The 26,997-nt window shown below is 38.6% G+C and overlaps 1 protein-coding gene across 1 annotated transcript in view; it reads right to left on the reverse strand.

Moving 5' to 3' along the window:
• The window catches only part of RYK (receptor like tyrosine kinase), a gene marked incomplete at its 5' end in the record, with an annotated part of 90,894 nt that overhangs the window by 52,229 nt on the left and 11,668 nt on the right, over positions 1-26,997 (reverse strand). Inside the window, 1 exon segment of the mRNA XM_079704561.1 lies at positions 8,435-8,556. Coding sequence (XP_079560687.1) covers positions 8,435-8,556 — 122 coding nt within the window.

Genomic DNA, 26,997 nt, shown 5'->3' on the forward strand with positions numbered 1-26,997 from the left:
GGTCAGGCTTTCCCAGCAATACTCATTGACTAACATTAAGAGAACGCATTGACTATATCCCTATATCCATGCTACCTCTAAACAGGGCAATACATGAAGGTCAAGTGCATGAAAAAAAAATCAAGCACAGTCAGCAAGAACTGGATTAGAACCATGAGACTGTGTGACCATTAGGTAAATTACTAACTTTTCCGAGTTTCAGTTTTTATAAAATGAGGCTAGTATAACCATGTTATGAGGACCAAACAAAATAATTAAGATGACACACCTGTCAGTCTGGCACAGGTCCCCTCTAATAAACGCAGACCCCAGTGGCATCAGCAGTCATTCCAGAGTAGCTACCCTAGGCCCTGCTGCACTTCCCCGTAAGCACCAGCCTACTCCTGACCCCAGAGATTCTGACACAAGTTTTCCTATGCCCTGCCAAGAACAATACTGCAGCCCTTCTGTTTTGTCCCCCATCTTGGGAACGCCACTATTCTAAACAGCCTCCCATACTCTCAGCCTCTTCACAAGTGTCTTCCCCACATTCTCCCCCAGCCTGGCTTTCCTAACCCTCAACCCTCAGGGCCTAGACAGTAGGGTCAGCATTCTTCCAGGATCATTAGGTCCTACACACCCCTTCCTCATGCAAAACCCCCTATACTCTGAAGCTCCCAACTTCTACTCCTAACGGCTATTTCTCACGCCAACATCATCAGTGACACACAGGGACTCTGCAGAGGCCTGGGCGCTTGGCTCACTCTGTCTCCTGCCATCTTCCTGATGGCTTCAATATTAACATTCAGTATTCCTATGTACTGAAGAATTGCCCCATAACCAAAACAAATGCAAAAATCCCACTCTATCAAAGATCCCATCATAACATCTGATTCCTATAAAACCGGTTCTTTGTCTCCAACACTCTGATTCAACCAACATTCATGAAGCACATTTGTAAGCCAAGGGCTATGCTCATTGTTGGGATGCAATAGCCAATAAAGCTATTTCCATCCTCTCCAGCCTAGCTAGTGACCTGGTTTCAGTTTCCCATAGACTGTGCCCCAAAGACTAGTTACCGACACAGTCATATTGCCCTCAGGACTCTGACCACCTCTCACTCTACTTCTGCTGCCCAGCACTGCTGGGGGAAATCACACCTGGAAGAGAAAGTTGCTCCTACACAAAGATGATCCGCGGCTTCAGGGTAGGCCATTAATCCTGCTCAGCAATCCCTTCCCCACTCACCCCTCTCTTCCTGGTCTTCTCACCCCAAATCTCACAGGATCCACAGCTTCACCACCTGCTGCCCTCCCCACTCCCTTCTCTCAGACAATGCTCGTCCCCTTCGGCTGGCACACAGGAGCCCCTTCTGCCGGCACACAGGAGCCCCTTCTGCCTTTCTTTTCAGCTCCAGGCAGACCTGTGAGAACACTCCACCTCTGTGCACCGGTCCCAAGGAGAGACCTGTTCTCCTCTCCAAATGACAAACCCTCCTCTCCTCATATACTACTTCTAGCCCACTTCACCACTGATGGGATTCTGTATCATCAACTCATCTCTCTCACTCTCCTGTATCTTCATTTTCTCCCATATGCCCAATTACCTACTAGACATATCTACCTAATAATCTTACAGCTCTCAAATGTAGCAGATTCAAAAACCAAACTTATTATGCTTCCCCACACTTGCTGTCTCCTTTATTCTAGGTCTCAGTGATTGTAAGCAGAGGCAGAGCTAGCCAGGGACCAGAACCCCTGGGGCAGCAGATCAAGCCAGCGGCAAACAGGGTCAAAGGCCTTAACTGCAGTGCTGAGGGCGGGAACAAGACTAGCTCTGGAGAGTCTCAGTGTGGCCAGGGGTTGGGGGCGGAGAAGGGCAGGAGGGAGAGAAGTCAGCTTGTGAGTGGAGCTGGGGAGAGTCAGGGGCACGGGGAGAGGTGGTGAAGGGCTGAGTAAGATTTCTGAAGAGCCCACACCTTTGGCCAAGAGCAGCCTGGAACACTAAGAAGTGTGAAAGCACCATGCCTGCCCTTTGCTTCCTCCCTTTTGGATGCACTGCCTAAACATGAAAGGCATTCCAAAGCAGTTCTCTTCTCCCTCTGGAACCTTCAGAGTATAAAATTTTAAGTTGCAGTTTCTGGGGTTAGAAACTGCCAATTATTAAAGGCCAGTTTTTTCCTATTTTGGCATGTATCGCTCTATATCGAATCTCACTTGCCAATGATCCTCTGAAGAAACAGATCTGCTCTAGAGCTAACATTTATAATCTACTGGAACAAAGGAAATCTGAACAGCAGTTGTTTATCAGAAAAAAGAATGAGCCAAAATACTTCAGAAAAGAAACTAGAGAAAATATAAATATTTGAATAAGCTAAGAAATAAACATTTTTGGTAATCTTCCCTTACTTGGAAACAAATGGCAATTGCAAAGAGGCAGCTGCTGAGTAAAGCCACTTCCTTTTGGAACACAGTACAGATTTAAAGTGAATACACTTGCCTACAGCCAAATAGGCTTTTAATTTCTCTGAAATTACCAGAGGTGCTGCATTTCTCATAGAAACCCCACTCTGCAGGCGATACAGCAGGCTGAGCCCCAGGGCTGCTGTAGGAACTCTGGACAAGTTCCCTGCAGACCCTCCTGACAATGATGAATTCCTGAAACCAGATAACAGCTATGGGATGGGAGTGAGTGCGGATTGTATTCTGCTACATTTTGGTATATTTTTGCTTTTCAGCTATCTAAAATATCTACTGACACTTAACAGATGCAGTTGCATGTTTTTTTCTGGATATTGGAGAATGTTCTGGAATACAGAAGAAACTAATTATTTGTTAAAGCCACCAGAAGTCTTTTTTTTTTTTTTTTTTTTTTTTTGAGTGTGTGGCCTTGTGAAAGACAAGCAACACCAGAGTTCTCATCCCATCTGGAAATGCAATTAACCCATCATATTTACCAACCACTCACTAAGGCAGTGTGACACAATGTCATGAATAAGGCACAGCTCCAGCCTCTGAGAAGACCACAACCTGTTTGGCAAGATAAAAGAGAATCACGTATACACTGGAGAACACTATTATCAAAAGCTTTGATGTGTAAAAACTAATGTTAAAATATCTACAATGTGAAGTGAAATACCAAGAGGCCTGGAGATCTCTGGAAGCAAATACCTCATCTTCTGGCAATTCTTAAAAAGCAAGAACTACAAAGTGTTGGAGCCTGGGAGCCATGGCCCTCCTTCTGAAAGTTCCTGATTGCATCCCAGAGCCAACATGATCAGGTGAAGAACTCTCCAACATGTCTCTCCTGGCCCCTTGCATGATTTTCCCATTTCAAAAAAATACACACACACACACACACACACACACACACACAGATGCTTGTCTACGCACAGACTATCTTTAGAAGGGGAGACTAGAATCAGGTAACAGTGGTTGCCAATGGAAGGGGAACTCGTGGCTAGATTGCTTGGGGATGGTACTAGTAAGGTGTAGGGGATTTAGTTTTCACTGTATACCCCTGTGCCTTTTGCACTTCGTACCACATGCATAAATGAAATACTCAAAAGATTAACTTTTAAAACAGACAAACTTCAATTAAACAACTGTGCTAAATAAAATCACCGAAGAGATTATGACCTAAAACTGGAATTAGGAGCTGCAATGGAGGCCGAACCTGAAATTAGATTTAACGTACACACGTTCCTTAGTTTTTTACTATAAAACGTTTTAAGATATAACATGATTAGCACTTTCCTCTAAATTCTTACACCTGCTACAGATGAACTGTGAAATAAGTTTAGCTATATGTTCAAACTATGAATTCCATTCATTTTTCCAAATTTACAACTTTATTCAGACTAAAATATCTGGAAAATCCCAGGTGTGCAACTAGTTTGTGAACTAGCTTGTCAAGTGTACCCAACCTATGTTTTCACACTTCTAGATACAGGAATCCACCACTCCTAAAGCAGCACATTCTAACTTTGAAAAGCTCTAACTGTTCAGAAGTTCCCCATTTGTTGAGCTGTGCCCTGTGGCTTCTACCTGTGCATCTCTTCCACAGTCGGTTAAGGAATACCTGTAACTAACTACCAGGTGCTACACCAGGCACAAGGGACACAGAGAAGGACAAAAAGAGGTTCCTACCCTTAACATGCTCAGCACCTTGGAGGGAGACAGACAAGAAAATCAACTACTAAAATATTCTTAGAGTATGATAAGGGCTATGAGGGAGGAAAGAGAAGGTCACTGTGGGTACAGCAAAGGGCACCTGACATAGAAGAAATAGAGGTGACACCAAGTGTAAGTTTTGAGATAAAAAGAGTAATGAGGTAAAGAATGAGGAAAGGGCATTTCTAGCAGAGCAAACAGCAGCAATGTAACAGGGCACAGGGCATTCCAGAAATTGCCAGACACCCCCCCCCCGAAAAAAATGGCAGTAAACAATTAGCAGGAGGGCAGGCAGAAAAAGAAAAGGCAGGGATGAGATCATGAAGGCTCCCTAAGAAATAGAACTTTATTCTGGTGGCAACCGAGAGCCCTAGGACAGCTTTGCGGGGGGTACAGCAAGAGGTCAGTCCAGAGGCAAGACCAGTTAGAAGACTATTTCTGTATCTAGTTAAGAAACAATGAAAGCCCAAACTAAGGATGAGGCATTAGTCTCGAGAGAGATAGGAAACGAATTTAAGGTGTAATTATGAGAGAGAATAATCTGGACTGGGAAGGTGAAGGGGGAGTCTAGGATCCCTTCTAGGCTTCTGGCTTCGACGTGTAAATAAATGTGATGGCCTCCAACAAGTCAGGGAGCTTCTGCCTTTCGAGGACTATCACACCAGCAGGAGCAGTCCACATGTGCGCTAATGATGGTATTTAATACCCGCCACAGGAGTCGTTTAGAAATGATGCTCTACAAGATAATGTGAAGACCATGAACGTACAACAGAGCTATGCCAAGGCTCCTCCTAATCCACATGCGCCCACGCCAACACTGCTTCCCGTTGAAACATATACATTCATCTGAGCCCCTTCTTCTATCCGCTCTCCTCCACTCCAATTTCCTCCTTGTGACAGGCTCCTAAAACTCCTCAGGCACCCACTATCGGCAGTCAGACCCCTGAAACTCACTCCAAATTAAAAAAAAAAAAAATTAGTGTATATTTTTAAAAACGAATGAAAAGAGAAGGTTTAATTCTGTTCAATTCTAACTGCTACATCCCACACTGCCTTTTTATTCGTAAGTCACTACTCGTACACTTGCCCAGAAAATATTCTCATGGTATATCAGCATTTTTTTTCCCAAGTGGGCCCAGAAACAATCACATCCTATTCAAAGTCAGCAGCTTACCCAGAATAGAATCTCTACTATTTCATTAGATTTTTCACGATTTTAAAATATATGTATTATTTGTTTTCATATTCATCAACATTAAAGATAGGAAAAGTAACAAAGGACTAACCATCAATTTTTTGGAGAATATAAAAAGCTTCTCTGCCTGAAAGATTCACAGAAACGATGGATCTCAGAGCTGCAAGGGAACTTAAGATTCAAGACTGCCACTCCACAATGTTTAAATTCCTTCTACAGCACTACCACCAAATGGCTACCCAGTGCAGATCACCTCTTCCAGTGAGAGGAAACAATCACACTGGCTAAAAGTGAAACCTAGTTCTAAACACAGGTGCAAAAATTAGTGGTTGAAAGGGTGTTGCGTTACGGGATTTTAATATATAATTTCAAATTATTTCCCCACGATTACCTGTTCATTATAAAGGAGAGAACTTTACAGTGGAGAAAACTGGTGAACTGTGTGATCACAGTTAACATCAACAGTAAGGGGACAAATTGACATCGTGTGCACTGTGGAGGACAGCAATGCTGTAGTGTCACCACCAAGGAGACATTCCGGAATCTAACCGTAAGGAAACCTCAGACAATTCAAACTGAGGGACAGTCCACTGGCCTGTATGTTCCTAAATGTCAAAGTCAAGAAACACAAAGAAAGGGCACAGGAGAAAAAAGGGCTATAAAGAACATGATTAGGATAACGGATGAAACATGAGTTCTGTAGATTAGATAATAGTATTGTGTTAATATTAAGTTCCTAACCCTGTTCTTAGAAAATATACACTGATATATTTAGGAGTGAAGGGACACAATGCATGCAATTCACTTGCACACAGTTCAACGGAAAAAAGTGTGTGTGCATGAGGGTGGGGAGAATGAGCGAATGAATGATAAAGTAAGTAAATGGAGCAAACCAGCAACAATTAGTGAACCTGGGTAAAGGATACTCTTTGAGAATTCTTTGGACTGTTCTTATAATTTCCTCTCTGTTTGAAATTATATCAAAATTAAAAGTTACCCGCCACAAATAATAATGTCACACAATGTTATATAAGAATACTGAAAAATGTGTTAGCTGTTTCCTTGAAGAGTCCAGGTGCCTACCCATTCAAACTAAAAGACCTCAGATTAAAATGTCTCAGGTGAACCTTTTCTGAATTACCTATATCATTTATGCTGGCACTTCAGTACATCCAAGTTACCATCCACTATACGTTCTTAGTTCACATGAAATTTCTCCCTCTGTTTTTGCAGATTTCACCCTAAAGAGATCTATCCACTCCTAAAAGAACACCCCCCAAAGCAATAATGTTGGACAGTTGAGGTGCTCTGGACAGCAAGGCACATATGCTTTACCCAGGATCCAAGCTAATTCAACTTTAATCACAGAATTCCTGCAGCTATGTTTTAATGCATGTATGTGTATGTGTGTCTATTTCTCTAATGTACATGTGAGTATATATAATAATGTGGATATATGCATATTTATATAATCATTTTTACTTATCTGACTGGCAAACAAATATACTTAAAATATTTCGCATTACATGGTGAATTGAAAGAAGCACTCTTATTCACTTTGTAAGGACTGTTGGCTGATTGGTACCATCTTGGGAGCGGGAAGGGAGAAAGAATGTGACGATATCAATCAACATTTTCATCACGCACAGTCTCTGACCCAGTCATTTCACTTCCTGGCCACAACGTACTACTCAGAAATAATGCCAAAAGTACACAAAAATTTCTGAACAAATTAAGATGTTCTTAATGTATGTATACATACATACTCATAAACATTCACACACCCATATTTTTTGTTTCTATATTCATCAATAATAAAGTTAGAAACAGCAACAAAAGATGAACTATTAATTGTTTTTACCATCCTTTTACCATGGATTTTGCCTGCCAAATGAAGAAACTATTTGTAATAGTGAAAAGAAACATTGTTTGAAATAGTAAAATGCTATTAAAAATCCATGCATCAATGAGGCACTTAACAAATAACAATACATCGTACATCCATATGGTTTCATATTATAAAGCCATTAAAGAGACTGAGTTAAATCTGAAAGTAGAGAAATAGAAAGATGCCAAGACATAGTATCAGGTGGGGGAAAAACACTGTACAACACGTGTTAGAAAATCCCCTTTTTGTTTAAAAAGGAAAAAGAAATGAGCTTTGAAGTATACCAAATTATAAACAATGATTACTTCTTGGTACAGAGGTACAAAGTCTTAACAGTTCTTAAAACAATTCTATAATAATTGATTTTCCCAATAACCATTATTGTTTTCTAAGTAGACAAAAAATGATCTATATTAAAGTGATCAAACTTAAATGACCTGCAACAAAGATAAAGACAAATACCACTTTATAATAATTTTAAAATAAACTGTACAGTAGGTATTCTTATTTGTTTTTAGTAGCAAAAACTATTTTTATTTCCCAAATAAAACCCTACTCAGAAGCTTATACATAATGCTGCCAAAAGAAACTGAAGTCGATTGGGGGAGGTGGGCTCTACATTCAGCCTCTCACTCTCTGACCTAAGAGAAAACTTATCATGTTAGAGGAGCCCAGACAGTCAGAAGACATGTGAGGAATTCAGCAACAGGCAAACCAGGCAAGAGGTTCGTCATAGTTACGCACAGGTGTTTATGTCTGCTGCACCTGACTTTTACCACTTCTCCATAAATGGGAGAACTATATCCAATACCTCAAACGTGTCTGAACCACCTAACGTACAAATCCCTCCACCCCTCACTCATATCACGTCACCATAACAGCACAGTCATTAACAGGTCCAACTGTCCCCTCTTCAAGCTAGAGCTACATCCCTATTTGAAAAGCTTGAAAAGATGTAAGTGTTCTGCCATAAGCTAGTCACATAAATGATGACTACCTTCATTTCCAAGGATCTGAGAAAGTCTAGAGGACTAGGCTCAAGATTTAAAATAGAAATCTGAAAAGATCCAGTACTGCTACAGCCCACCACCCACTGACCCCCTTGTGCGGTTGGCAGCCCATTCCTCAGATACAGTCCTTGCCTCAGCCTCTGGGCCTGGGTGGTCCTGTCCTGACATCTTTGGTTAACCGCTCTCTTACCTTGGACTTTGCATGCCAAGTGAAGTGCAGGAAATTCGTCTCGCTGGGTACTAACAGGTTAAAGGATAGGGCGTAGTGACTAATAAGATCATTTCTCACATAATAAAGTTCTGCATCAAGACCTAGAAAAAAAATAGGGAAAAAAATTAAACGCCCATAATACCCTCAAAAGCATTAACCATCAGTATTTCAAATACTGATTATTATAAAAATAACATTGATGTACAAATGCACATCACAAACATATCCCACATGTGCTGCCTTACAAAGTAGGAAGAACACGGGATTTCATCATTGCCAACAAGGATTAAGAAACTGAGACTCAGGACAATTAAGTGGTCCTCCAGCTAAGCACAGGGGTGCTGGAGCCACAACTCTGGGAGCCACACTGTCTTCCGAGAACCACCAATGTGATACACTTCCTTTTGGAAACAGACCTTCTCAGAGAAATGCCTACAAACAAAAGCCCCTTAACCCCACAAAACTGATGAGGATTTAGGAAGACAGATAGGCGCCTGGGTGAAAATATTAGTGTGAACCAAGGCCTCAAGACCCCAGCCAGAGATGACCTCGGCTTCTGTCAGTAAGACATGCTGGCTGCTTGGACGGCATGTTACTAAGGTACACTCACACCACTGCCACACAGACACACGTTCTCTTCCCAATCTGAACTACAAGGTGGAGAACACCATATTTCTCGTATTCTTGGGACAGTCCTCTGCACAAAGCAGATGCTCAGTAAACACCTGTTAGACAAGTTAGCACTGCAGATAAAAAGAGAAATAATCGAGATGCCTGAGAAATGTTGGAGATTTCAAATCTCACTCATTGCCATACCACTTTCTTGCCCAAGGTCACATCCAACCTCAAACACACATCACATTTCTCAATTAGGTGATACCCCTTCTTAAAATAAAAATTTTTAAGGCAAAATTTAATCACCATCTTGAGTGGAAAACCAGTAATTATTGTGAAAAAATACAGGGTAACCAAAAAAAAATTAATCAATTAAAAGGAAAACAAAACATTACTAAATGCTAGCTAAATACTGTGGCCTACACCAAGGCAGTGAGCCTCAGCCCAGCTCATTGTTTACAAAAAGGGAGGAAGGGGATAATAGCAAGTGTTTGAGAGAGGTAAAGAATCAGAGGTTTTCTCTACGATAACCCAAAAGAACTGAAAGAATGAAAGCAGGGAGTAAGTTCTCTCAATTGATTGTTATTTAAAGTTGGGACTAGGTGTCCCTCTAGTAATGCATGACACATATTCCACACATAGGAGGGAAAAAGGTACAGGGGAGGCCAACTGAAATGCATATTTCATACTTACTGAGCCTTATACCATGAGTCTAAAACACCTTGTGGTATGCAAAGAGGTCAAGGTGACGCTCTCACACCTCCTAAGATACAGATATAGAAATGAGTAACTCTGCTATAGGCATTTCTCCTGTAAAATTAGTTTTCTCATTTCTGAACTGAATCTAATACAATCATTAATTCAGAAATGAGATTTGAGGCTTACATAGGGGAAAGTTGCTGCACTGGTTGAGCAGCACTTCTTTATTGATCCTATAGAGGAAACCAAATGCCATGAGAGAAAGTTAGAGGTCTTCTGCAAAAGGCTCTCCCTGCCAGCAGAACAGGAAGTGCTAGCAAACAACTGGGGAGGGAGGACTGGTGGGGCTGGAGAAAGGAGGGTAGGGGAAAGAAAGTAAGAAGGTGGGAGAGAGGTAGGAGGGAAATGCAACAAGAAAGCTGGGTACAAGGAAGGCCATCAGCAAACACAATAACTGTAAATAGCTTAAATTTTGCTTGTTTTTAAAAATTTTTTTTTTACTCTAGTCTAGATTGATGCTGTTCACAAGAGATATACAATACCTAGAACAAAATTTTAAAATATATGCCAGTTTAAAAGGGGGAGAAAAACAAAGAAGTAAATATGGCAGTACTGACATGAGACAAATTAGAACTTAAGGTAGAAAGACTTTATATTAATAAATTCATTAATAAATATGAATGTATTAGTAAGAAAAAGTTCATATTCATAAAAACATAAGATACAGTAGTACAACTAACAAACGAGCTTCAAATATAGAAAGCCAAAAAAAAAATCAAGAAGAAATAAATACACAATCATAGTTGGAAACTAACATCCTTCAGAAAACAAAAGATCAAAACAGATAAAAATTTAGTGTGGACATATAATTTGAACAATGTAATTATGGGACATGAAACAAGGGAGGTTAATCATGAATGAGACCCATAAACATTTTTAAAAAAGGATTCTAAGTTGAAATAATGCAGGCTACCTTCTCTGATCAAATACCACAATAAAGAAATTAACCATAAGGATAAAGTCAAAAGATGATTACTTTAGAAGATTAGTAGGGACTTCCCTGGTGGTCCAGTGGTTAAGAGTACGACGCGGACTTCCAACGCAGGAGATTCGGGTCTGATCCCTGGCTGGGGAACTAAGATCCCACACACTGCAGGGCAACTAAGCCCGAGCGCCACAACTACAGAGCCCACATTCCCCAACTGCAGAGCCCACGTGCTCTGGAGCCCATGCGCCACAACTAGAGAGAAGCCCGCGCACCGCAACGAAGAGCCTGCACACTGCAACAAAGGATCCCGCATGCCACAACTGAGACCTGAGGCAGCCATAAATAAACAAACAAACAAATAAATAAATAAGAAAAAAAGGAGACACAGACTAACAATATGAGGCAACGTTACTACAAATCCTATAGATGTTAAAAAAAAGAATATTATGAACAACCTAATGACAATTCAGTAATTTAGATAAGATTTTAAAAATCCTTGTATTTACCAAAACTGACAAGAAGAAATTAAAAATCCAAATAATTAAAAACCTTCCCTCAAAGCTCCAGGTCCAGATGAATTCTACCAAAACATTTAAGGAAGATATAACACCAATCTTGCACAAACTCTTTCAGAAAATAGTCAAAGAAAGAACTTCCTAACTCATTTTATGTTACACTGATATTAAAACCTGACTAAAACATTGTAAGAAAATTAGACTGACTTCCCTCGTGAACATAGACACATTCTCTATCAAACATTAGCAAACTGAGTCCAGCAATACAGAAAAAGGTTAATACATCATGACCAAGTGTTTACAAAAGGTAAACCTTTAAAAATCAATATAATTAAACACATTAATGAATAAAAGGCAAAACCCCAGATCATCTCAATAGATGCAGAAAATGCATTTGGTAAAATTCAAAGCCTAATAATGATTTTAAAAAACTGGGCAAACTAGGAAGAGAAATAAACCTTCTCAGTCTGGTAAAGAGTATCTACAAAAACACTATAGCTAACATCATACTCAATGGTGAATTTAAATTCTTATTTCTAAGATCAGAAACAAGGCAAGGATGTCCACTTCCAACACTTCTATTCAACCTTGCGCTGGAGGTCATAGCCAATTTATAAGACAAAAAGTATAAAAGTCGGGGCTTCCCTGGTGGCGCAGTGGTTGAGAGTCGGCCTGCCAATGCAGGGGACATGGGTTCGTGCCCCGGTGCAGGAAGATCCCATGTGCTGAGAAGCAGCTGGGCCCGTGAGCCATGGCCGCTGAGCCTGCACGTCCGGAGCCTGTGCTCCGCAACGGGAGAGGCCACAACAGTGAGAGGTCCACGTACCGCAAAAAAAAAAAAAAAAAAAGTATAAAAGTCAGAGAGGATGAACTATAGCTCATTATTCACAGATGATAGGATTACATGTGCAGAGAAAACACTATGAAATATATTATTAATAAAATACTACTAAAACCAATTCATGAATTTAGCAAAGCCTCAGAATACAAGGCCAATATTCAAAAAATTACTTGTATCTCTATATACTAGCAACAATTGGAAAATAAAATTTAAAAATACCATAACATAAAAGAAAACAGTATCTAGAAATAATTCTAACTAAAGATAAGACCTCTTTATTTGGAAACTACAGAACATGACTAAGAAAAATTAGAGATGACCTAAGTAAGTGGAGAGATACCATTCTCTTAGATAACCCTCAGCATTGTTAAGAGGTCAAGTTTCTTACATTGATCTATAGCTTTAAAGTAATCCTAATCAAAATCCTAACAGATTTTCTGAAGAAACAAATTAACTCTAAAATGAAATTTAAATGCCAAAATAATCTTGAAGAAAAGAAAAAGACAACGTTGGAAGACTCACACTACCTCATAGGTAATGTAAGGATTCCAGTTATCATCCTATTTCACAACAGGATGAAGAACTAGAGTAATCAAGACAGTGTGGTATTGGTATAAGGATAAATATATCAATGGAACAAAACAGAATCCAAAACTAAACCCACAAGGGTCAATGGCACAATGGCAATTCAATTAAAGCGATGCTAAACCAAATGGATAAAGGTATGGGGGAAAAAATTTTGAGCCCTATCTTACATATTACACAAAACCTGATCTGAAATTGATTACAGACCTAAATGTAAAGGCTAAAACTATAAAGCTTCTAGAAGAAAATGATTATCTTCACAACCTGGGTTAAGCAAACATTTCTTGGACTGGCCACATAAACCACAAACCCAAAGAGAAAAAACTGATGAATTGGTCATCATTAAAATTAAAAACTTCTGCTCCTTAAAAGATATTAAGAAAATGAAATTCAAGTCACAAACTGGGAGAAAATATTCACAACTCATACACCTAAAAGGACTTGTTTCTAGAATAAAGATCTCTTATGAACCAAAAATAAAAGACAACCCAATTAAATAAAATAGGCAAAAGATGTGAACATACATGTTCTAAGAAAAGATATGTAAATAGACAATGAGCATATGAAAAGGTGCTAAACATTATTAGTTATCAGCGAAATACAAATTAAAACCACAATGAGATACCATTTCCACTCACAAGAATGACTAAATGTTGGCAAGGATGTGGAGCAACTGCAACTCTCATACATTGCTAGGAAGGTAAAAATGTTCAACTACTTTGGAAAACAGGCAGTTTCTTATAAAGTTAAGCATATGCCTACTCAGACCCAGTAATTCCACTCCTAGGTAATTATCCAAAAGAAATGAAAACACGTGATTCCACAAAAAAACTCGTATGTGAACACTGATAACACTTTTATTCAGAATAGCCAAAACTGGAAACAACACAAATGTCCATCAGCAGATGAATGAATAACCAATTGAGTATATTCATACAATGGAATACTACTCAGCAATGAAAATAAACTGTTGAGACTCTGTAACAAAAGGGATGACTCTCAGAGACAATGAGCCAAAGAAGCTGTACACAGAGTACATCCTATGTAATTCCATTTATATAACGTTCTAGAGCAGGCAAAATTAATCTGTGGTGACAGAAATCAGATTAGTGTGGTTGCTTGGGAGGGGGTTGGGAGGGAGATTGCTGAACTGATTACAAAGGGAACCTCCTGGGGTGATGGAAATGTTGTGCATCTAACGGGGGTGGTGGTTACATAGGTGTATGCATTTTTCAAAACTTGACCAACCGTATCTGCACGTTTCATTGTATGTAAAGTTTACCTAAATGTTTTTTAAGAGGGAAAAAAAGAGTCAACAAGTTTTTACCTCTCTTTTCCAGTCTCAAAAAGCTTACATACCATAGAATGTTACTATCACCAACATAAAAAGTTTCAGAAAAAAAGAATTAATCTTAAGTGATCAACAACTTCCAAATTTAAATTTCAAACATCATTCACAGGGAAAGGAAGAATTCTGTTCCTAATAAGTAACAGTTATAAGGTTATTACTGGTAATAACACCATGTGTAAATATTTAAATTTTCCAGACACAGTTCAAAGTGTCAAGAACATCTAGGAGTTGTGTAAATCCAACTCCACATAAAGCTCCTTCCCAGTACCTTAGCTCCCTCATTCATTGAGGATTCTGGAACCAGTTTATGAAATTTCTACACACCCTTTTCCTGTGACTTATTATGGCAGACTCCCAATGTACCTGAGACCAACCCACTCTCAACCCAACTGCAATGATCCTTTTATTCCTCCACTCCAACAACCTTCATCCATACAAAAGCAACCCATTTCTACGGACAGTGACAACATACAAATTGCTCTACCTCCAAAATCTTAAACTGTAATTATCTCAAGAGTTAGTAGCTCCTGAGCTCCTTCCCTTTATTGTTACAACAGCTGTTCTGTGGGCTCATAATATCGCCAGTGTCCATAGCCCTCTTGTTTCTCCCATTTGATGACAGCAATTATTTCCTTATTTTCTTCTTACTGGCCTCAATGCCAATTACTGCAATTACTTTCTTACCAGTGCCCTCAACTTTCTTCCACAGCCTATATCAAGACATGCATACCCTACGCTGAAAACAGCCAATCTTGAACTTGACTTGACACCCCTACTCCTTGTCTTCTCTGGTGCTATAACTGAATGCTGCATAATCCTGAATGAAGTCATTCCCACAAATGAGTCACTGCAAAACCATGACTTCTATGCTCAACAAATAAAGTAATATACATAAGCTGTTGACAGTCTGGAGCCCTGGGATCCATATCTTAATGACCACCAGAATAAACTGAAAATTTTAAATTCACTACCCTAGATTGAGGTATTGAAACTGTAATACAACCGTTAAACAGAGTTGCTGTTTCCTGACTAGATTTTGAAAGCATTTATTTTGAAATAGCCATTCTTTATTAACTTGGGTAGTTATTCCTAGTTTGGAAGGGTTTGAATTTCTTCAAAGAAGCCATTAAATTTAGGTTCAAATTTTCACCTATCAAATTAGCAAATACAGTCTGTTCTGTCATAAGACAGGTTCCTGAACACCAATTAGCTTATAAGTGGTTAGTAAATAACAATACCAGTACAACACAGAAATTGTGTCAGTTTACATTTGAATTTTCCCAGGCAAGGGGAACTGGAATAGCAGGTAAAGAATTATAACTTTCAGTGGAAAAGGAAAAGACCCTCACTCAACTCAGCTACCGCCAGGCAGGAGCCCTCTCAGCCCTATTTTAAGAAAACTAAAAATAAGCACCTGCACGCAGGGCTCTCTCCTCAGAGGACCACCACCAGTCTCTGCATGGTTCCTGGACCTAGGAAGCTGCACTTTCTCTTGTGTCCAACTCTATGGCAGCCCCAATGGCTTAGAAAGCTGCTCTCATCTGCACTATCTCAAGAACATGCAAGCCAGCGATTTCCACCCTATTATGTTTTAACATCTTTAACTCTCCTCTGAAGCAGCCTCAGCCTCCCTAAGTGATTTGACCAGGCTGTCCAAGTTATCCCATAAGGTATCAATTATGCTTTTGTTAGTAATTAGTTTGAAAACTGCAGAGGTCTTGAATGGTTTGCCCTTAACCTTATTCCTCCCGTAAGTCCTGTTATTTTCAGTGACTTGGAAACCTTAAAGGTTTTGTTTTGTTTTTTTGAATGTATTTGATGTTGTAACAGAAATGCTTATGTTCTTTAAATACAATACTGAATGTTAGGCAGGGTGGCAAGCAAGCAATTTGTGAACATATATCGATGTTTTATAAATATTTATACTCTGACCCACTAAGTCCAATTCGAAAAATTCATCCTAAGGAAACCAAACATAGATCCAAATGTTTATGTATGAAGATATTAATCCAAATAAGACTTAAAATTGAAGAAAAGTAACAATATAAACTACCAGCAATAGAGCAGTAATCAATAAACTATAATATATCCATAACAGAGAACAATAGTTTTCAACAATTTACTCTAAGCCATTATACCCCTTCAGTCAAATCTCTCCTGTTCATCCATGTGACATATTGAGCTTCCCCTTTGAAGACAGGTTTTAATGACTAAAAAAACACTGAAAAAGACTATGAAGCCATAAACAGGACTGTTACAAATAAATTTTAATGAATTGAGTTTTGCTTAGAATGTTACATTCAATAAGAACAGGCAAGATACAAACTATATACAGCAAAATTTTAATAATGTCTGGCATCTAGAATAGTTCCCTTGCATAAAATAGGTGTTCAATAAATGTCTGGTGAATTAAAGTTAAATGTACATGTATATGCACCCTCAGTGTTCATAGCAGCACTATTTACAACAGCCAAGACATGGAAGCAACCTAAATGTTCATCAACAGATGAATGGCTAAAGAAGATGTGGTATATATATACAATGGAATATTACCCAGCCATTAAAAAGAATGAAATAATGCCATTTGCAGCAACATGGATGGACCCAGAGATTATCATATTAAGTGAAGTAAGCCAGACAAAGATAAATATATGATATCACTTATATGTGATACAAATGAACTTATTTACAAAACAGAAATAGACTCACAGACATAGAAAACAAACTTATGGTTACCAAAGGGGATGGAGGGTGGAGATAAATTAAGAATTTGGGATTAACATATACACACTACTATATATAAGATAAATAAACAACAAGGACCTATTGTATAGCACAGCAAACTACATTCAATATCTTGTAATAACCTATAATGGAAAAAGAATCTAAAAAAGAATATATATACATTCAGAATATATATTCAGTTATATATATAACTGAATCAGTTTGCTATACACCTGAAACCAACACAACATTGTATATTAACTATACTTCAATTTATAAAAAGGTTAAAAAAAAAAGAGGACCTGCATTAAAAAAAAAACTGTACATGTATATGCACAATGTGTGTGTTCCATTTCTCAAAAAAGAAAGGAAATACCAAAAAATATGAACAGTGACTGATTATAAATGGTGGATATGGGTTATGCTTTTATTCTTTTTCTTAAATTTCTTATGAAAGTTAAGTTAAACTGGGAAAAATAAAAGTTAGTTTTCAAAAACATGTTTAAAGAAATATGCATACAGCTACAGCAACTCACTAAACAAAAACCCAATTACTGCCTAGAATAATCCATGAAGGCCAGTAAAAGCTAGAGAGAAAGCCCTCAAACAAAATTCAATTTTAAAAAATCACATTGGTAAAGATAATATCTTTGATATATCAAGATTAACACTAGTAATAATAATTTACTAATGACTAAAACACTTTCCTTCAACTTTCCCTTAAAATACCCAACCAAAAGGTAAAATTTGGCAAAGCACTATGAACTGAAAAGCTCATAGTGAAAAGTTCAAAGCTCAGAAAGAACTTCACCATGCAACAGTGACAATGGGGCTGAAATGAGAAGAAAATATCTGGACTACCCATGCTCACTGTCTGAATAAGGATAACATGGGAAATCCTGAAGATGACAGGGAAGGCAATAAAGCTATAGGTTTCAGGGAAATCAGAAGCGGGCCAAGAATTACATTCCCAGACAAATTCTCATCATACGTGAAGACAACAGATTCTCAAAAAATACACCAATTATGTATCCTTCCCCAAAAAAGTTACTCCAAAACATACTGAAAGGTTAATAACACTTTTATTTCTAACGTGAGGTAATCATTTTACACTGAGGTTTACATAATACAAAATAATTCAAGTATAATCATCATGAATATAACTCTAAATGAAATGTAAGGAGTCCAAAAAATTCCCCAAATATTAGAAATGCAAAGAGAACCCAATGTAAGTACAATCTTCCCAAAATAATAGAAATATGAAGAGAACCCAATGTAAGTATAATCATGGTACAAAACTTATGACTGATCTTAGCATGTTGATATGTGTATCTCCATCCATAATTAATATGGCTGAGTGGACATGCAGACTCACCACGACCATACTCTAAAGGAAATTCAATTCTTTCAAAGCATCAATAAGAGATTTAGAAAAAGTGATCTGCTATAATGAAAAGCACAGTCAGTTTCATAAAGTAGAAAATGTATAAGCCATAATCTGACCACAGGTAAGAAGACAGAGAGTGAGGGAAAACATAACATTATAGATTGTGAAGCACCATCTATATCAAAGAGTTACCTATGTTCTAAGATTTCAACTACATACAGAAAAATGAGAACATGGAAAAAATACTGGAAAGATATTTACCAAAGACTGCCAATGCACGGTTAAATAATATATACTTTTCTTCTTCTTTATGGTCCTGTACACTTTCCAAATGGCCTGTCAGTATGTTTTTACTCCAATAATCAGGAAATAAAATTAATAAAATAAAAAGAATTTTAAACAAATTGATTTTCAGAAAAAGATGAAATCTGTAGAGACTATCATATATTTATTTCTGAACGTAATCTTTTTTCTTTCCTTCCCCATCACGCTCAAAACAATTTTTAAGTAGAAGTGAAAGACAATGAAGACAGAATCTAGATAATCTACTTCTTTCTAATTGCTTCTAATTATTAGTGTTTCAAATACGACAATAACAATTAAATGCAATCTCAAAGCAGGGGTAGCAGACAGCAAGGCTTATCATTGTCTGGGAGTGGTGTGGTGGGCTCCGCAGAGGAGAAGTGGGCAGTGAGGAATGGTTAGAGAGGCAATGAGGGAAACAGTTTATTCAGTGATGCTTTATTGAGCCAGCTGGGCACAAGACAAGAAAAGGGTAACTCTTTATGAGCCCAGGAAACAGAGCCTGGTTCTAGTAGAAGGGAGTGACTGAGAAAGTAGGCTGGGGTGTCCTGATCAGAACAAGGAAGTTCCGAGGGCTGAGAAAAGGACCAAGTCCAAAGTGGCCATTTCAATGAGTGCCTTATTTAGAAAAGAGACCTGAGAACTGGGACACCAGCATGGTCAAAGGAGTAACAGCTGAGAAAAAATAATAATAATAAATCACAGGGGCTTCCCTGGTGGCGCAGTGGTTGGGAGTCCACCTGCCGATGCAAGGGCCACGGGTTCGTGCCCTGGTCCGGGAAGATCCCACATGCCGCGGAGCGGCTGGACCCGTGAGCCACGGCCGCTGAGCCTGTGCTCCGCAGTGGCAGAGGCCACAACAGTGTGAGGCCTGTGTACCGCAAAAAAAAAAAAAAAAAATCACAGTAGATTTTAATATCCTTTGGGATAAAGGGAGGGAAATAGTGAAAGCAAGTCAGGGTATAGTCACTGAGGATCATCTTGCAACTGAGTGGCTGCAACAACCCTAATGGGTCAAAGGTCATACAAGTATCAATAAACCTCAATGATATCAAAAGAGACAAGGATGCTGAATCACTGTCCTGGGGCAAAACAATAAAAAATCAAAGTAAGAAAGAAAGGATATAATGCATGATAAAAGCTGGTCCCTTAATAAACAATCCAAAAAGGAAATTAAGAAAACAACTCCATTTATAATAGCACCCAAAAGAATAAAATACCTAACAATAAATTTAAACAAGGAGATAAAAGGTTTATCCACTGAAAACTACAAAACATTGCTAAAGTTAAGGAAGACCTAAATAAATGGAAAGACATCCCATCTTCATGGATTGGAAGACTCACTATTACTACTGTTAAGGTCGAAATACTACCCGAAGGGATATATCAGCGCAATTCCTATCAAAATTCTAACCCCTTTTTTTGCAGAAATGGAAAGGCAGATTCTCAAATTAATATGGAATTGTAAGTGGCCTCCAATAGCCAAAACGGTCTTGAAAAAGAACATAGTTGAGTCACACTTTCCAATTTCAAAACTTACCACAAAGCCACAGAAACCAAAACAGTGTGGTACTGGCATAGTGATAGCTAAATTGATGAAACAGAACTGAGAGTGCAGAAATAAGCCTATATATTCCTAGCCAATTGATTTTTTTAATTATTTATTTATTTTTTATTTGGCTGTGCTGGGTTTTAGTTGTGGCACACAGGATCTTCGTTGCCACGTGCCGGATCTTTAGTCGCGGCATCGCTAGTTGAGCCATGTGGGATTTTTTTTTTTTTTTTAGTTGCAGCATGCGGACTCTTAGTTGCGGCATGAAGGATCTAGTTCCCTGACCAGGGATTGAACCCCTGCATTGGGAGCGTGGAGTCTTAACCACTGGACCACCAGGCAAGTCCCCAGCCAACTGATTTCTGACAAGAGCGCCAAGACCACTTAATGGGGAAAGAACAGCCTCTTCAACAAATGGTGCTGGGACAACTGGATATCCACATGCAAAAAGAATGAAAATTAGACCCCTACCTCACACCATATACAAAAACTAATTCAAAATATATCAACAGGGCTTCCCTGGTGGCGCAGTGGTTGAGAGTCCGCCTGCCGATGCAGGGGACATGGGTTCGTGCCCCGGTCCGGGAAGATCCCACATGCTGCGGAGCGGCTGGGCCCATGAGTCATGGTCACTGAGCCTGCGCGTCCGGAGCCTGTGCTCCACAACGGGAGAGGCCACAACAGTGAGAGGCCCGTGTACCGCGAAAAAAAAAAAAACACATATATATATATATATATATCAACAACATAAATATGAGACCTAAAACTATAAAACTCTTAGAAGAAAACATAGGGATAAATTTTCATGACCTTGGATTTAGCAGTGGATCCTTCGATATATCACTAAAAGCAAGAGCAACAGAAGAAAACTAGATAAACTGGACTTCATAAAATTAGAACACTCCATAATACCATACACAAAAATAAACTCAAAATGGATTAAAGACCTAAGTAAGGCCAGACACTATAAAACTCGTAAAGGCAAGCATAGGAAGAACACTCTGTGACATAAATCACAGCAAGATCCTTTTTGACCCACCTCCTAGAGAAATGGAAATAAAAACAAAAATAAACAAATGGGACCTAATGAAACTTAAAAGCTTTTGCACAGCAAAGGAAAACATAAACAAGACCAAAAGACAACCTTCAGAATGGGAGAAAATATTTGTAAACAAAGCAACTGACAAAGGATTAATCTCCAAAATTTACAAGCAGCTCATGCTGCTCAATATCAAAAAAAAGAAATAACCCAATCCAAAAATGGGCAGAAGACCTAAATAGACATTTCTCCAAAGAAGATATACAGACTGCCAACAAACACATGAAAGGATGCTCAACATCACTAATCATTAGAGAAATTCAAATCTACAATGAGGTATCATCTCACACCGGTCAGAATGGCCATCATCAAAAAATCTACAAACAATAAATGCTGAAGAGGGTATGGAGAAAAGGGAACCCTCTTGCACTGTTGGTGGGAATGTAAACTGATACAGCCACTATGGAGAACAGTATGGAGGTTCCTTAAAAAACTAAAAATAGAACTACCATATGCCCCAGCAATCCCACTACTGGGCATATACCCTGAGAAAACCATAATTCAAAAAGAGTCATGTACAACAATGTTCATTGCAGCTCTATTTACAATAGCCAGGACATGGAAGCAACCTCAGTATCCATCGACAGATGAATGGATAAAGAACATGTGGCACATATATACAATGGAATATTACTCAGCCATAAAAAGAAACGAAACTGAGTTATTTGTAGTGAGGTGGATGGACCTAGAGTCTGTCATACAGAGTGAAGTAAGTTAGAAAGAAAAAAACAAATACCACATGCTAAAACGTATATATGGAATCTAAAAAAAAAAAAAAAGAAAGAAAATGGTCATGAAGAACCTAGGGGCTGGACAGGAATAAAGACGCAGACCTACTAGAGAATGGACTTGAGGACATGGGGAGGGGGAAGGGTAAGCTGGGACAAAGTGAGAGAGTGGCTTGGACATAGATACACTACCAAACGTAAAACAGCTAGCTACTGGGAAGCAGCCACATAGCACAGGGAGATCAGCTCGGTGCTTTGTGACCACCTAGAGGGGTGCGATAGGGAGGGTGGGAGGGAGGCAGATGCAAGAGGGAAGAGATATGGGGACATATGTATATGTATAACTGATTCACTTTGTTATAAAGCAGAAACTAACACACCATTGTAAAGCAATTATACTCCAATAAAGATGCTAAAAAATAAAAAAAAACTGCGCATTGAAAGTCATTATCAAGGTGAAGACAACCTAGAAAATGGAGGAAAATATTGCAAGTTATGTATTTGACAAGGGTCTAGTATCCACAATATATAAAGAAGTCTTACAACTCAACAACAAAAAGACTATTTAAAAATGGGCAAGGGACCTGAAAAGACATTTCTCCAAAGAAGACACACAAATAGCCAACAAACACATGAACACCAGCAGTCATTAGGGAAATACAAATCAAAACCACAATGAGGTAAAACTTTATACTCACTAGGATAGCATTAATTAAAAAAAAAACAAACAAACAGAAAACAGCAAGTGTTAGCAAGGACATGGAAAAATTGGAACTTCTGTACATTGCTGGTGGGACTGCAAAACGGCTCAGCCACTGTAAAAAAGTTTGGTGGTTCCTCAAAAAGTTAAACATGGAATTACCACATGACCCACAATTCCACTCCTAGGTATATATCCAAAACTGAAAACAGGTACTCAAGTACTTAACACACATGTTCATAGCAGCATTATTCACAATAGTAAAGATGTGAAAACAGCCCAAATGTCCGTCAACAGATGAATGAACAAACTGTGGTATATACATAGAAATGGAATACTATTCAGTCACAGAAAGGAGTGAAGTATTGATACATGCTACAATGTGAATGAACCCCCAAAACATTATGCTAAATAAAAGAAGCCAGATAGAAAAGGTCTCATATTGTATTAGTCCACTTATATAAAATATCCAGGATAGATAAATCCACAGAAATAGAATACAAATTGGTGGTTGCCAGAGGCTGGGGGAAGAGGGAGGTGAGGAAAAAACTGCTTAACGGGTGAGGAGTTTTACTCTGGAGCAATGGAAATGTTTTGGAACTAGACAGGGTTGGTGGTCGCACAACATGGTATATGTACTAAATGTCACTGAATAATTTGTTCACTTTACAATGGTTAATTTTATGTCATGTGAATTTCACCCAGTAAATTATTATTTTTAAAAAAGAAAAGAAAAAAAGCTGACCCCTGCCCCATAAATGGGGAGGGAGTGTACTAAAACTGACTTCCAGTGACTAGAAAGTATTATGAGGAAAATACCACTCACAGGAAGAAAGCAGGTTTCAGTTAAGCTGAAGAGATAAAGCAGCACCATGAAAGAGTCAGAGGAGACCTCCAAACAAAACTGGAGCCCTACAAGATAAAACTGAAAGGACCAGCAGGACAGAGGACAGAGCTGGCGAACCAGAGTGGGTGGGAGGTGGAAAGGGGCTCTGCGGGAAGGCGGGCAGGAACAAGGGTGAACAGCCCTGGACTGAAGACGTAGCATTTTGTTATTAGAATGTATAGAGCTTTTCTCTTCGAACCTAAGATGAAAAACATTTCAGTTCTTCGCCTATAATAATCAGACTTAAATTTCTCACTGCCAATTCCAGCAAAGTAGGAATGTTACTCTATTGTTAGAAAATATGACATTTGTTCACAAGTTATTTTTAAACAACCCAAATTCCAAGCTGAAAATCCAAAGTTATTTCTGCAAAACTCTCCACATCCATCAAGGAATATTCATTTTCCCCTAAACAATATTAAAAAAAGCTCAAGCTTAGTTCAAGGCCTGTGTTCTACATGACCTGGCCTGTGTAGCTCAAGTTCAAATAACACAATAGTTTAAAAATTATTCTAAACGATTTTAAAAGTTAACTATTGGATTCCTAAGGCCACAACAATGGTCGATTAGTGTCAATGACCAAACCACCTCCCTTTAAAAAAGAGCCACCTTACAGCACATAACAAAATACATTCCAGGAGCTGTTCACATGTCTGTCTTCCCCACTACCTTGCACACCTCACAAGCAAGGCTGGGGTCTTAGGTTATTTGTAGGTACTCAAATGTTAGATGCATGAATGGCTGGCTGTAGATAAAAATCAACTACATCAAAGATAGATTTTAAGGGAGATGATGTTTTAAAGAAAACATCAGGAATCAGTTAAGGTAGAAAAACAAAAGTGATGTTGTAGAAACAGAACTAAAGCAGAGTTTTTGCTAATGAGCAGCTGAGTGACCTTTGGCAATCAATTATTTAACCACCTTCTCCAGGCATCAATTTTCTCAACTATGAAACAAGGGAGTTAAACCAGATAAAGCTAAAGTCCCTCCTCAGCCCCCAAATTCTATTATTCTATGATATCATCCATGGTTTCCAAATGTCAGCCAAAACTCTATTATTCTATGATATCATCAATGGTTTCCAAATGCTAGTCAAAGCTTAAGTTAAAAATTTATTTAGTCAAAAGAATCTTCTAGGTTCAAAGGACAGTGTGGTATACAAGCCAGAGGAAAAAAGCCAAAATCACTTACTATGTATGAAACCACTAAATACTCTGTATTTTAATCAATGCTGAAATTAAATAAATACAGAGCTCTTACTTCAAATTTTCCTGGTTTATGGAAACTAACAAACTGAAATAAATATAATAAAGTAACAATTTGTCCATCAAAATCTCATAAACCTAGCTATAGTCAAATTATACCTAGAAAATTAGCTGAGACCTAATATTTAACTACATCATAAGAAGGGAATTTACAAATGTTAGACTACAGGAAAGGGGCATCCTATCTTCATAATTAAAAATGAAAAAGCACGTAAATCTTCAATCCCCATAGCTGTTTACACGATATTCTTGTAGATTAAATGAGATGTTTCATGTGATCTCTGCCCATTCAGATTTTCCTCCTACATTTCTCCTGCAACCATTAAGTGTCTGGATAGAAGTGGGCTGAGAGTACACATGTACACACAGAGAGTATAAAAAGAACTAAAGTGAGCTTTTAAGAGAAAGAAGACATCAACAATGGAAGACAAAGTAAACATGCCCCTTCCCTCCACCCCCTTCCTACAGGCTGCCTCCTCGTCCCACGCCTAAAACTGGCCTCTTCCAAGGAAAGGCAAGAGGTCCATTCTTTGGTCCCTAAGAAGTGGCTAGGGGGTCAGCGTCAAGGAAGGGAACCTCCTGATCCTCTCAAGGAAAAGCCAGCATCTGCAATCACTGAGCAGATGATTTAGGAAGAGTACATGATGTGTGATCAAAATCAACAGCTCACTTAAAACAATCCACTGGAATGGCTATTAGTTGCCACTGCTTTAACAGATCAGGCTCCAGGATACAACTATTCCAGTACCAAGCATCTCCCCTCCCGTATCTTCCATTTCAGTACATAACTTCGACTGTAATTCAGTGATCCCTGAAAATGGAAACCCAAAGCTCTCCATCACAAATGCTGTGCTCAGGTTTGCCTCCCTAGTACCTGTGATGATATGACCTTTGAGAGAAGTTGTGTGGAATCAAAGGGAGAGTGTGGTCAGTTTTTTTTCTCTTCATGAGTATTGTCACTTTCGATTTCAAATGGATGACTCAAATAATACCGTCACCTTCCCCCTCTGAAAATAGTACAGCAGATGGATACGAAATTATAAAGAGAGCTGACACTAAAACACAGGATCAGGGAACAAGATTTCACATCCAATTGATATAGCTGTCATCTTAAAAAAAAATCCATAAAAGAATTCCCCCGAAGATGTGATTTGTACCACAACTGCAGAGATGTTAAAGATGCTCCCCAATTCCTATGTAAGAATAGTAAGTAACAAAAACATAACCCATAATCTCTAGTACTATAACATAAAATATGAAGCATGCCCTGCCATAGCGTGAGAATGTTCTAGCATCTGGTAAAATGATACTCTGGAAACTAATTTATCATTGGTTCCTGCACTATTTAAAGAAAAAAATGATCTCACCAAGCTCATGCATGCATTGCAAGTACAGCTCTAGTGTAGAGACGGAGTAATTTACTCACAGTTTGACATAACCACCATTCAATTTCTTTCATAGCCAACTCCTAATAGGAGCACACACTCTCAGTCAGCCGTGGAGGCCATTAGTAACTTAGAGTTGGCTATTATGGCCAGGGGCTCAAAGCACAATGGAGAACTCACAAACATCGTTCCTCCCTCCCAGCCACTCCAAGTGCTAACTTGGAGTCCAGTTCCAAAGCTACCTGAATTCTTTTCTAAGGCAAGTCACTTAGCTCTCTGCTAGAAGTTAGTGCCATGAGACCAGGGATCTATATCTGCTTTACTCACCAAAACATGTCAAGCCCCTAAAATAAGGCCTACTGTACATTCAATAAGTAATTGCTCAGCGAGTGATAAATGTTGCTACCCAAGGCAATCAACCAGGTGATGTCTAAGTGATCTCTCTTTCTAACATTCTATGATTTGAGTTTTTATCCAAAAACATAAAAATCCCCCACCAATAACTAAAATAAATTATTTTGAGGATTATGTAGCATTTTCATATACATTACGGCAATATGATAACAGACACCCTGCTATACATCTCATACGTGAGGAAACCAACACTCAGAAACATTAATTACTTGCCTACCCACATATAACAGAAGGAGGAGATGGACTTAAAACTCAAATATGCAGATTCCAAATCCAATATTTTCCCACACCATGTTATCTACTATAAATCCACATTTGTGCACATGTGCATGCATGCGTAGCTATACAACCGTAGAGCTTTTTCTTGAAATTAGACTAAATTCTCTCCTTTAACAAATAATCTAAGGAGTTAAACAACTTTAGAAAAGATGCAAACAATCAAAAAGATAATCCTTGGCCATTTCCACTTCTGGACAAGATAGAATAACAGGACAAGATTAACCCT

Source organism: Hyperoodon ampullatus, assembly GCF_949752795.1.
Source record: "Hyperoodon ampullatus genome assembly, chromosome: 5".
NCBI lineage: Eukaryota > Metazoa > Chordata > Mammalia > Artiodactyla > Ziphiidae > Hyperoodon > Hyperoodon ampullatus.